The 12,938-nt window shown below is 46.2% G+C and overlaps 6 protein-coding genes across 6 annotated transcripts; 5 read left to right on the plus strand and 1 right to left on the minus strand.

Annotated features, from left to right (window-relative positions):
* Positions 1 to 484: 484 nt before the first annotated feature.
* On the plus strand, positions 485 to 2,021 carry N7487_006689 (MATE family efflux transporter; the record flags this gene model as incomplete). Its single annotated transcript, XM_056874436.1, has 2 exons — positions 485 to 1,052; positions 1,114 to 2,021. The coding sequence occupies 2 exons, from the start codon at positions 485 to 487 to the stop codon at positions 2,019 to 2,021; spliced, it is 1,476 nt and encodes a 491-aa protein (XP_056732156.1).
* A 386-nt stretch (positions 2,022 to 2,407) lies between these two features.
* N7487_006690 (agmatinase) lies at positions 2,408 to 3,790 on the plus strand (the record flags this gene model as incomplete). Its single annotated transcript, XM_056874437.1, has 4 exons — positions 2,408 to 2,817; positions 2,872 to 3,071; positions 3,129 to 3,506; positions 3,567 to 3,790. 4 exons carry the CDS (start codon positions 2,408 to 2,410, stop codon positions 3,788 to 3,790), a joined length of 1,212 nt encoding a protein of 403 aa, XP_056732157.1.
* A 368-nt stretch (positions 3,791 to 4,158) lies between these two features.
* Positions 4,159 to 5,559, minus strand: N7487_006691 (uncharacterized protein; the record flags this gene model as incomplete). Its single annotated transcript, XM_056874438.1, has 2 exons — positions 4,159 to 5,362; positions 5,423 to 5,559. 2 exons carry the CDS (start codon positions 5,557 to 5,559, stop codon positions 4,159 to 4,161), a joined length of 1,341 nt encoding a protein of 446 aa, XP_056732158.1.
* A 2,513-nt stretch (positions 5,560 to 8,072) lies between these two features.
* Positions 8,073 to 9,563, plus strand: N7487_006692 (uncharacterized protein; the record flags this gene model as incomplete). The annotated part of the gene is made up of 4 exons (XM_056874439.1): positions 8,073 to 8,228; positions 8,278 to 8,551; positions 8,607 to 8,962; positions 9,033 to 9,563. The coding sequence occupies 4 exons, from the start codon at positions 8,073 to 8,075 to the stop codon at positions 9,561 to 9,563; spliced, it is 1,317 nt and encodes a 438-aa protein (XP_056732159.1).
* A 667-nt stretch (positions 9,564 to 10,230) lies between these two features.
* N7487_006693 (uncharacterized protein) lies at positions 10,231 to 11,109 on the plus strand (the record flags this gene model as incomplete). The annotated part of the gene is made up of 2 exons (XM_056874440.1): positions 10,231 to 10,381; positions 10,436 to 11,109. 2 exons carry the CDS (start codon positions 10,231 to 10,233, stop codon positions 11,107 to 11,109), a joined length of 825 nt encoding a protein of 274 aa, XP_056732160.1.
* A 311-nt stretch (positions 11,110 to 11,420) lies between these two features.
* Positions 11,421 to 12,884, plus strand: N7487_006694 (Zn(II)2Cys6 transcription factor domain-containing protein; the record flags this gene model as incomplete). The annotated part of the gene is made up of 1 exon (XM_056874441.1): positions 11,421 to 12,884. One exon carries the CDS (start codon positions 11,421 to 11,423, stop codon positions 12,882 to 12,884), a length of 1,464 nt encoding a protein of 487 aa, XP_056732161.1.
* Positions 12,885 to 12,938: the final 54 nt, after the last annotated feature.

The following is a 12,938-nucleotide window of genomic DNA, read 5'->3' on the forward strand; positions in this document are numbered from 1 at the left end:
AAAATAAGTTATTTTCCTTATTAGACAACGATTGCCCATCGTATGATTGTATTTTCTCACAATCTAATTCCATATTTTCTTTTTTTTTTCTTCTCACTCGACATTCTGTCGGGGCTGTGGGGGATCCAAGTCGAAATCGGCCGTGGCAATTTGTCCCAAATTGGAAATTCATGCCGCAAAGGGGGAACCACACGCCATTGGGCTTGGTTCGACTTAGTTGTCATATCTCAGGCATACGCATATTGCCTGTGTTGTTTTATCTCATCGGTCTCTCTGGCCCTGACCCTGGCCTTCGTTCTTTTTCTTTCCCCTTCAATGCTGATGTGGATAAATTTGAATCGAATGGCTCGACTCTTCATCCAACATACTTCGTGTCATCACAACCCGAATTGAACTAAACATCTCAAACTTCATTTTGAAGTAGCGAGGTGGAAATCTAGTTCCCAATCCCCAAATTGTACATTTCAACCTGATTTTGCCTGATATGGAGAATGAAAGCTCCCCTCTTCTCTCGCAACAAGACGACAAAGACACAAGTTTACTATGGAGAAGACTGCGCAAGCAACTGGAGTGGCGGTTATCCACAATCCGTGTATACACCGATGAAACCTTGATCCTATTCTGGAATTCTCTGCCAGTGATTTTCGCATATGCACTTCAAAATAGTTTGCAGACATGCTCGCTTTTGATAGTCGGCCGTATCTCGCCGGAATATCTTGCCACTGCAGCATTCGCATACATGTTCGCAACTTGCACCGGTTGGTTGATTGCGGTCGGCGGAACAACTGCGTTGGATACCCTCGCTTCTTCCGCCTTCACTGGCAGCTCGGATGAAGTCTATCTTGGAGTGCTTCTGCAACGAGCATTCTTAGTCCTTGGACTAATGTACATCCCAGTCACTGTATTGTGGACTTACTCTGAGCATTTGTTTATTGCCCTCGGGCAAGATGCTACACTGGCCAAAGACACTGCGCTATTTTTAACCTATTTGATTCCTGGCGGATTGGGATATATCTACTTCGAGGCGATAAAGAAATATCTGCAGGCGCAAGGTAAGAGTCAACAATGATTTAGCTGCTGTGTTTCAGCTGGGACTAACATATCTGGACCTAGGATTGATGTCGCCTGGTACATATGTTTTGCTTATTGTGACACCGTTCAATGCGGGCTTGAATTATATGCTTTGCATTCGATGGCAATTCGGCTTGATTGGCGCCCCTATAGCTACCGGATGTTCTTACTGGCTTTGTGCCATTCTCCTGGCCCTCTACTGTATCTTCGTCTCGGGGTACCAATGCTGGGGAGGCTGGTCTCACAAAATTTTCCAAAACTTGGGCGTGTTCTCACGTCTTGCAACCCTTGGAATCATCCATGTTGGAGCAGAGTGGTGGGCATTCGAGATTGTTGCCATTGCGGCAGGGTGGCTTGGTATCATTCCAATGAGCGCTCAAAGTGTGATCATGACAACCGACCAAGTGCTAAACACGGTGCCGTTTGGCATTGGTGTTGCTGCTTCTGCCCGCATCGGAAATCTGCTCGGGGCTCGTGATGCGCGCGGCGCCTCTCGTACCGCCAAGGCTGCAGCCTATCTGAGTATATTCCTAGGAGTGTTGATTATGTCAATCCTGATAGCTTCAAGATCTCAATTTGGGAAGATCTTCACCGACGATTTTGATGTTATCCGCCTGACAGCTGAGGTTATGCCATACGTGGCTGCTTTCCAAATCGCCGATGGGCTGAATAGTAGCTGTGGTGGATGCTTGCGAGGTATGGGCCGTCAACATATTGGTGCGGCCATCAATATCGTGAGCTACTACTGCTTTGCTCTACCACTCGGTATTTGGCTCTCATCACACGGCCACGGATTAATTGGTCTTTGGGTCGGGCAGTGCCTTGCTTTGTACTCCGTTGGGCTCTTGGAGTGGGGCATTGTTTCCTGGAGTGACTGGGACGAGGAGGTAAACCGAGCGTTCCAAAGAATGGACCAAGACGAAGATGTAGAATTTATTGAGCAAGCATAAAAATTAGACTAATGGTACGTGGTTGATCTAAGTTATACTAACTAGGCAGGTTAGTTTATCGACGCCATCTGGTGGCATTGTACGGAGTACGTGTATTCAAGTTCAAGTCGTATCCCTGCCCGGTTTTCCACTAGGTTGTAAACCTAATTCAACGGTGTAAAGATTAGATTACATCGTTGCTATCGAAAGAGAACGAAAATAGTTAATATATCCAGAATCCCGTATCGATATCTCGATCCATTTGCACTTCAATGTCAGATTCCACAGAAGCTAACCCGCATTCGGCAAAATAGCCGTTGATTGGAACGAGCGTCATCGATATGCAAGTATGTACTTAAAATCAGATAATTGCCAATTATTTTGCTCCCTCACAAATACTACATACTATGTTTTTATTCACAGTATTAGTCGCTGGACTGGGGTCACTATTTGCTCCCTTGACAGGAGCATTGGCTATCACCGATGGCTTTAATCAACAGAATTTGGGCGCCTCGGGCCACTCCTCATCATTCATTGATGGGAGTATTTTCAAAAAGCACGGGGAGATGAGTACTCTTATCGAGACTCAAAATGAGTTCCACATTGAGGACGATTTCAACCCTCCATACAGCGGCATCGCAACATTTGCCCATCTGAATTGGACCAACTGTTTTGTCCCGGCTAGCGATGAGAGCTTCGATATTGGAATTGTCGGTGCGCCATTTGATTTGGGTGTGACTTATCGACCGGGTGAGCGTTTCGGACCTTCCGGGGCAAGATCGGGCTCTCGCCGATTGGATCCGTCTATGGCCTACAGGTAAGGTAGTCCGATTCTCGAACAAACCAGATCACAACTGACACCCCTCCCTAGCATGGATCATGGTGTAAATCCTTTCCTAGACTGGGCATCCGTGGTTGACTGCGGTGATATCTCCAACACGCCATTTGACAAACTACAGGCTGTCCACGAGCTGGAAGCTGGATGGGCCAAGATTGGCTCGAGAAAACCACAAAATAAGGGAAAGGGAGACCATGTTAGACTTATTTCCCTTGGAGGAGATCATACTATCAGTAAGATACAATTCACTCATCGATAACCCTCATTGATGTACTAATATGAGCCAACAGCGCTACCCGCGTTGCGAGCATTGCAACATACATGGGGCAAGGTTGCAGTCCTGCACTTTGACTCCCATCTTGATACATGGGATCCCAAGCAGCTGGGTGGTGGGCTAACCAAGTACTCGGAAGTAACCCACGGAAGCATGCTTCATTTGGCACACAACGAGGGGCTGCTCTCCGAGGATAGCAATATGCACTTGGGATCGCGATCAATGTTATTTGACAAAACGTATGACCTCAAGAATGACGCTCGCTGTGGATTCACTGCTATTCGTGCGCGCATGATTGATGAAATTGGAATCGATGAGATCGTTCGAAGAATCGTTGATACTGTTGGCGATAATTATGTCTATGTCAGCATCGACATTGATGTGCTTGACCCAGGTAAGCACTAGAAACGAGGTTCTACTCTTCTCAGAAGAAATAATGCTGACCGGTGGAAAGCTTTCGCCCCTGCGACGGGAACTATTGAGCCAGGTGGATGGACATCCCGGGAGCTTCTTCAGATACTGAGTGGCCTGTCCCAGGCCGGTTTGCCAATTGTTGGCGCAGATGTCGTGGAATTTTCGCCGGTCTATGACAATAGGGCCGACACCACAGCGATCACCGTGGCTCAAATTGTCTACGAGGTCCTACAGTGGATGGTTCGAGTCCCAGTGAAGAAATAGGAAAGGTGGCCAAAAATACAGGCGAGAAATTTGGCTCTTGGCCGGCATGTTGATGACTTCGCGATGGTTACAGGGCCGGGTCTCATCAAGGTAGTCAACATTTGTTACATTAAAGCCGATAAAGAAGGCAAGTGTTTTAGCACCTTGCCAATTATCTGATACCATAGATGCTTCTCTGGGAAATACTTGCCAGAGCTTATCCATGCGTGACCTTTCGACAGGATGGCATACTTTAGTCTTGATATTCCTTGTTAGTCTAAAAAAAGGTCGATCTACGTAAGAATAATCGTGTCAGTTAATACAAGAAGTAGACGACGACAGTAGAGCACCTGCATGTACGATTTTCCATTCTGTGTGTACTTTCGCATTCATGCTTTTACATTCTTATCTAGGTGCGCCACAGGCTTTCCCTTCCGACAAAGCAGCCTAGCAGAGCAAAGAGGCCACTTCTTCTTTTTAGCCACCTCAACGGCCTGAAGATAAATATGATGTCGTCTCAAATGCAGAGAGTAAGGTTTTGACCGATCAGCAAACAACTGAAGATTCTCCTTCTCCTTATCGCCCAGCTTTTCTGCAGCCTTAACAGTTCGCTCCTGCGAAAACGCAAACGAAGTTCCAATAATCTTAAACCGCCGAGCCATAGGATGGATATGGGGAGAATTCCAGTCACCAGATACCCAAGAGGGCTTTGGGTTCCATGGCAGCCGTCTCTCCTTCTTGAACGCACGCCACCATTCCTCAGTCGATAACCGGCCCTGCTCCCCACTAACTGCATGGACGCATCCACTCGTCCCCAGCGCCACATGGACGAGTGTTCGATCGACCACGACATCAACCGGGACTTCGTCGATCGTGGATTCTTGATTTGGATTTTCATATCGTGTTGAGAGCTTGATCCGCCGACCTGGATGTAACATGTACTCTGCTGCACAGGCTGTCGATGGGGCTCCGTGTGAGGTCGCGAAACCGGGGTATGGGAATTTATCGGCTGGTCCGAGGACAGAGGGTCTGATGATTAGGACTTTGTCCATTTTGTTGCGCTCGGCTGCTTTTTGAAAGACTAGTCGTTCGGCCAGATGTTTGGCGTATGCGTATGGCCATGGGAAATCGTGGGCGTCGTATTCGTCTGATGAGCCAGTTTTCTGCACTGCGCTCCATGATTCAAGTGCAATCTTGTAGTAATCTTCCTCTTCTCTGCCGAGGGGATATATTCTCTCGTCAACTGATACGTCGGGCGATTCGTGGGATTTCCATAGATGGGCGTTGGCATATGCGGTGGAGAAAAATACGAAGCGCTCGAGGTTGGGGAATTTTAGGGCATATTGTGTGAGACATATGCTTGGTGCCAGCACGTTATATGCTAATTCTCGCAGAGAATTATGTAGTTGAGCTGATGATGCCGCGTGGAAGACAATGTGTACTGTCTGTTTCAGCATCTGTAGTGTCTCTTCTGATAAATTCATTGTCGCAGTATTTCCCATTTCGCCGTCAAGGATAGTTATCCGCTCGTTCTGGGTGAGGATTTGTGCCGCAGAGGGAGGAAGTATACCGGACCATTTTGCCTTTGCTTTGCTGGTTATTCAAGTCAGCAACCTTGGAAGTGTTGTTTTAATTTTTATTTTGGTCACTTACTCAGAGCCACCCCGACATAGCACGTATACTCGTTTCGGGGACGACTGGCTCAAAAGTCTACACAGAAGCGCAGTTCCAATAAAGCCTGTCCCCCCGGTGATGAACAGAGTCTTGCCATTATAGTAATCCCATATCATGATGGACCGCTGAACCTCCAATCTCCACCTTCACGGGTAAAATGGGAACATGCGGCATATATAATGCAATTAACTCGCACACAGGAGCCTTCAGGTGGGGTCTATGGCCATAATAAAAAGCAGGTTAGCATAGTCCTTTATTGGATCTTGTGGCTGGAAACTCGATGATGGCAGTAAATTCCGATTTCGGGTGCATGCAGATCTGCAGCTAAACAAGGCGGATGCAGCCGTGTGATCCATCACACTAGGAGTACCCAGGGACCAGCCATGTGAATTATTTAGAAATAAATAAGCGACAGGTATGGAAAGAGAGTAAATGATCGTGATGTGTCTTCAAGTTGATATTCCCTGGTGTGGGAAAGGTAGTGTGGGGGTTACCATAGGCTCGATGGGCTAAAATAACGAGAGTGTGATTAATTCGACATAGCATAATATCGAATGATCTATCTCAAATATTGAAACACTAATCGACCGTCCTCACTTAATAGGTCGGAATCAATGACACAAGGGGTGAGGTTCATGTTTGCCTGTAAATCAATGCACACCGCTTCATGCACCACCCAGCCAACGAGACAACATAGCCACTTCAATCTTCATGCATCTATATATCGAGGATTTATTAGACAACACCAGACCTTGAATTCTATTAGTTAAGCTCTAGGTTCATGCCGGACCGGTCACAATTACTTTGTACATCTGCTGCCTAAGGTGCAAACAGTCTCAATCCTATTAGGTGGTGTGCAACCCCTGCTATCTATATATCGCTCAAGCAGCCTCTAGCATATTTCTCAATTGTTTTCTTTTCAAAGCTAGGGCCATTATGCATGGACTCGAACAATGTGGATTTTCAACTCTACAATGAAAACAAATCCCCGATATGAAGTAAAATCAAATCTATGCTGGGCTGCTCATACTCCGGCTCAAATGCATCCCGCCAGGTTCCCACTTCTGAGTATTCTAGAAAATTGTAGATGTCATTAAAAGGATTCGGTCGATCTCCATAAAGAAAGCCGTGGACCTCGCGGTCAAGCCAGATGCCAAATCCCGCCCGGCGCATCGACTCTGTTATACCAACCATGAGTTTAGGTCTCGATGCCTTGTCTCGCTGATGCCAAGATAATTTTTCACGTATTCCGTTGAGCAGACCATACCAGTTGCCTTCGAGCAAGTCGAGGAAGCCCAACTCGATAGAACATACGGTCTTCGGAAGTGCAGCGAGGAGATTCAGTCAGTCGAATTGCTTCACTTGAAAACCTGATAACCCGAAGGAATAGCAACTTCTGGTAGAGTTGCCAGCAAACTTCTAGCGGTTGCGCAATATGAAGTTGCCAAAAGAGTCGATTTCGTCCGCCGTACTACCTAAGTTGCTGCCTTAATGCCCATTTTGGCCTGGAATATGCCTGAATCTTGTCTGATTTGAATCGCTTTTGGGCCCCTTTATAGTGCCTACATTCGGCAAGGAACAACTACTATGCCGATAAAACTAAAAAAATGAAGCTTTTCATGCTATACAAATTGCATACATCTCCATTTCTATGGTGGTTTAAACTACACTTTGTAAAATGAAGCTTTTTAAGCCATACGGAATTATGCACCTTTATCCAAAATATGGTTCAAATTTCTCAAAAAAAAAGAGGTGTATGATGTTGTATGCGTATGAAAATTTTCATTTTACTTGCCTGTCTAAGGCTATCAGAACCAGTGTACATTTACTTAATAGGGGGTCTGTAATGGTATTCTAAGTATCCATATTTTTCTGCCAGACCAGAATCAGCATTAAGGCACCAATCCAATGAACAGAACTCTGAGTGCTATACACCTGGGTACTTGCTTAACTAGCCGTTGAGTCCAGAGAAGATGGTTAAATAGATTTACAAGTGAAATCTGCTATTGGCCTTGATAGGAGGTCAAATAAGCCCACCATCGACAATTGCTGTCTTGAAATGTATTCCTCGTTGCCAGAATTGCTAATAAGTTTTAGTTGGTTATCACAAAATTAAGAGTCCAGCATCATACTTAATGTTGGAACAAGCTGGAATTCGCGCCTTGCAGTCAAATAGGGAATGACAAGAGTTCATATTCCCGCAAACATAGACGAAATATGCGATTGGTGCAGGACTATCTAACAGCGCATTTCCAATCTCCCTTAACAAGACTGCTGCTAGGTTTGGGCAATTATAAACGACAGATAGGCCTATATGGAGCTAAATGTATCATACAGCATTCCAGGCATGTCTCTGCGATGGTGCAGAATTCCCAATTGTGTATATCAAGAAGCTCATTGGAGGGGATCCACAAGGCGGGCATTCCAGAGGGCAATTATGTGGGGATGGACGTCAGAGTTGGGATAAACATACAGATACCAACATGTTTATTTTGTGACAGCCTTATCTGGGTCTCTTTTATCATTAATATAGCCTTCTTGGTTAATTTCATGGGGTGAAGTTTTGCTTCTCGTCTTATTTTACGATCTTTTGTGAAACCCGTTCTATATATCCTTCACTTGTGTCAACATGAAGCCAGGTTTATTGGATATGGGCTATGCCCGACCTCTCGAGTTTACTCTCTCAGTCGTCGTAGGGACCAATCCTAGTCCGCTTGATTTTCAATTCGCCGCCGATACACTGGTCTCACAATGGCCTGTGCTGAACTTGCGAATGGACCCATTGGTGAGTACTCAGTAACATCAACCATTGCACAAAGGCTAACGTTGAGCAGAAAACAAGATTCTTGGATCCAAAAGACCCCGGTGACCTGACCGAGGTATGGGAAGGAAGAAATCTTAAACAAGAACTCAGCGACATTGTCCAATTTTCCCCTAGGCTGGACTCGCCACAACTGGTTGACTCCGAGGCACTGGATAAGGCGTTAGATTTCGGGTACGGAACCTCGAATGCATGGAAGCAGCGAGTCTTCTCCATACGAACGGTAGTCTTGATCGATGCCTGCATAATAGGGTTCAAGTTTCTCCAGCCCCTTTGCGATGCAAATGGTAATTGACGTCCCGGAAAACAAACGGGCCGGTAGAGCTGACAATGTGACTATAGGTGCCCATCAAATAATTCAGGCTTATTGCAGCCTCCTCAGGGGAGAGAGAATTACCCACACCCTGCATGGCCGACCGCCCTTGTCTCTGAAATCAGAAGTACTCAAAAAATGCGCCGAGAAGGTTGAGTCTCATCAGATCGCGGACCTGCACAAACATTCAATGCATCGCACTTGGGTAGCTGGTATCGGGGTTCTCGGGAAGCAGATTGTGCGGAATATATGCTACCCTTCTGCGAGACGGATCAGCAAGACCTTGTTCATTCCTCGAGGACGGATCCAGTCTTGGCTAGAAGAAGCCGAAAGGATAAAAGCCAAAGTAACTGAGCATGATCTCTTATTGGCTTTTATCTACCAGGTTAGTAATGCTGCCCTCTATTCAGTCAACCCAAAATTGAACAGGTTCACTGAGATCATACCTTGAACAGGCTGCTTTACATCCACCCACTGCCCACAACTTCGGCCTAGCCATTGATATTTCAAAACAGCTCCAGTCCGAGGCAAAACTCTCCAACCCATGGTACATGATGGCCCTGCCAGATCCAATTCCAACAAGCGAATATAGCTCTCCTTCATTGGTTCGACTCGCAATACACATCCGACGTGCAGTCCACGAGAGCCAGCAACCAGAATGCATCGGAGAGATCATCGATCAACACAAGAGCTTGAAGAAAAGTCCCATGGTGCCAAAATCATATGGCGGCCGAGCGGCTCAACCGCGCATCGCTTCTTGGAAAAGCTTGCCGCTTTACGATCTCGACATCCAAGGCGAAAGCCCACTCTTTGTACAGGGCAATATCGATTACTGCGGACTTCTGCGCGAGACTAAAAGTCGCTTGGATGATTTGTTGGTGACATGGAAAGGGCAGGGTCGGGACGGAGAGGATGGTGGTTATTGGGTTCATGGGAGACTGCCTGAAGCTGTTTGGAGACGCATGGCGGATGATTTGGGTTGCTGAGGTTGATTTATTTTGTATTCTTTACACGACTGGAGCGTGTCTTGATCTTTGTGTTATAAAGTATAACTTTAATTAAAAGGAGGTGAAGATAACACGTTTCAGCGGAGTAGTTGTCTTATATATTATTGCAGAAAAAGGGTGGAATATGTTGCAAGGCCTTGGCAGTCTCAATGGTGCCTCCACATTCCCTCTTGTAGAAAAATAGAATTAAATAAGCTATACATAACTTGATAAGCCGCCATCATAATTAAGCATAGATCAGTTTCATTTATATTGTGTCTGCCTTGAGTAATGTGGCAATAATAGAAAATTAAGCTAGGTTAAGCTTTCCGAACCCGATCCCGAACGCGAACCCGACCCGAAGTCTCGCACAATTCCTCTGCCTGAAAACTGAGACCTTGTATAGAGTATGTTGTAGAAATAAGATATTCCCAAGGGTCACTAGGCTGCCATAAAGCCCTATTGTGGATCGCCCGCTTGGCATCTGATCTACATTGGATTGGTGATCCACCGTTTTGTATCGAGACTGCCTTTCCAGAACCCAACTAGGATCTTGCTATAAATGCCATGGGGGATCTGAGTTTTTCAATGCTTGGTTCCATCACTACTCACGTATACCTTTGAGAGCAAATTTTGTCCTTGTGTTTTATACAATATTCCTAACAGCATGTCTTCGACTACCTACTATCCCTATACGCCAAGTTTGATTCTTGCGGTGGTTGGAGTGGGTATATATTGTGCTCTCTTTGCGGGCCATGCTCTCCGTGTGTGGCGCTTTAAAGCATGGGATGGTAGCTATATGTTGATTGGAGCCCTGGGTAAGGAACAACTAGATCCGATTTCAAATTGTCTTCCTACTAACATCTTAATAGTTCAAGCGATGGGACTAGGAGCGCGAGTGTACTCCGCAGGGGATACCACAAGCTTTGGAGCCTACGGCGTTCAAAATCTATTCCTTCTCCTTGGGCCAACCCTATGCATGGTGACCGTCAATCTCACTCAGGTGAAAATGATGCGCTGTTTGAGGTCCGAAAACTTTGGTCTTCTCCCTACTCAATTTCGACTCCCTATCTACCTTATTACCAACATTCTCCTTCTTCTACTTCAAACCATCGGCGCCGTGATCCTTGCTCTAACTCACGACCTCGCGCTCATTGGGTCTGCAACGAAGATCCTCATGGCGAGCTATGTATGCCAGATGATATTTTGGATGTTCACTTTGGCGGAGAATATCGTCTGGAGTTTCCGATTTGGACGATCTTCGTTCGCCAACACCCAACTCATGATGCCTAACTGGAAACGTTATAATCAGCTGTTTGGCCTTGCAATCTCAATTGTTGCTATGGGGCGCAATATGACGCGGTTGACACAGATGGGCATGGGACCTGATGGCCTTTTGACGGTCAATGAATGGACTAGTTATGCATTTGACTTTTATCAGACGGCGATTGTTCTCTTGGCGTGGGGGATTTTCTACTTGCCGGGAATTTGCAAGGAGATCGAGTTTCAAAATGTGCACCAGGCGTTGCAGAATTATGAATGTTGAACATAATTTTTGTGAAATTAGATAGAGATAGATAGGAATCTACTCTATGCAGTGATCCCACGCTAGAGCGGCTACCCGTGGACGTTGTAAGGTCGTAAGGGTATCCCCGCACGAGATGGCGCTTGTGCGGAATAGTCAAGTCCACCCGACCTTATCATCTGGGGATCGTTGAGACTTCCTTTGTACATTTAAGCTTGGGGGATATGGAGATCCCTCTCTCACAAATTAACAACGCTGATGCCTGAGATTAGTGTGTTTTTAATTGATATACCTTCCACCGAATTCACTGAGCGGAACAGCTTCAAACCAATATGTCACTACCTGCTCTAAAACGGGCCTGTGATCAATGTCACACACTGAAAGAAAAATGCCGGCGACCGAGTGCAACAACGTCATGCGAGCGATGTGACCGATTAAATCAAACCTGCAGAACGACGCGAAATCTAGCGAAACTCGGACGAAAACCATGCGTCTCAAGAAAACTATCCTATAATCTGCCAACCTCCAACTTCAGCTCAGTCACTTGCAACACAAAGAAACTCGAACTATCTTCACCCCAAAACAACAACCCATATCCCCATTTCTACCTCCCATTCGACGAAGGCCTATTCAGCAACCCAGCCCTATTCCCAGAACTAGACCAGTGGGAAAGACACTTCCTAAACCTTATGAAAGACCTGGGCGCACCATCCCCACTAGACAAATTCTTAGTCGGGCCAAGCTTCCACGAGTCGCACCACCGTTTATTTGTGCAGAATCTTCTGCGGCCTGCGTCCACATCTATATTAAAAGACGCCACAGTCGCCTGTGCGGCAGTACTCCTTGGTGACCAATATGCGCAGTACACTAAGACAAGCGTTGAAGTCGGGCATCGGCGGGCTGCATCAGCTGTGTCGGGACTGCGCTCATTGCAGATATCCAAAGAACAGGATTTGGTTACTGCGCTTGTGCTCGGCGTGAGTATAGTAACCTTCGCTATGCATGTTGTCGATGGACAGCAATTTCTTATATCGCATTACACTCTGGCGCTTGTTAAGCCGGTTTATCACACTCTTTTGACAATGGATCCTGGTATTATGGATTTTTTGATGTGTTTGGTTAATACGGAGACTTTTGAATGTCTAATTCGGTCTGAGATGCCGACTATCCGGATCGGCGAACACGATCGCTGCGATGTTGTTGATCGATATATTGGGATTAGCTCGTCACTTTATGGTCATTTATATGATCTTTGTGAGGCCAGTCATTTGATGAGACTTGCTGGCGGGAGAATGGATATTGAGATGGTTGAAAGATTGGACGCGATAGAAGATTCCCTGGAGCGATGGAAACCTTCACCACCACCTGATCTTATTGAAAGATTTACCCAGTCTGAGGTCGTTGGAATGTTCGCTCAGGCTAAGGTTCTTTGTCTTGCAGCATTACTTATTGCCCATCGGCTACGCCATCCCTATGGACAACGCGACAAGGAAGCATTGCAGTTGTCCAGCGCTATTACCGCCCAGATTGACATGGCCTTGAAATCCACAGGGCGTTCAATACCATGCACGACACTTCCCTATACAGTTGCATGCTTTGAGATCACCGGGACTGAAGCGCGAGCAGCGGTCATTGGCAAGATTCCTGAGGTCGTGACTTTCTCTAGGCAAGCGCAGCTTCAAGTTGGGCGCTCCTTGTCCTCAGTATGGAATGCGAGGGATAGCGGGAACCAGATCTACTGGTTTGATCTTGGTAATTACATTCGCAAGACACCTTCCACATGGACGGATATATAATGTTCTAGTCTAGAAATCGTGTTACTATTCCAACATTTGGCCATAAAGCAGTCA

The sequence above is a fragment of the Penicillium crustosum genome, assembly GCF_028827405.1.
Source record: "Penicillium crustosum strain IBT 35664 chromosome Unknown utg000002l_segment0_segment0, whole genome shotgun sequence".
In the NCBI taxonomy this organism is placed as follows: Eukaryota; Fungi; Ascomycota; class Eurotiomycetes; order Eurotiales; family Aspergillaceae; genus Penicillium; species Penicillium crustosum.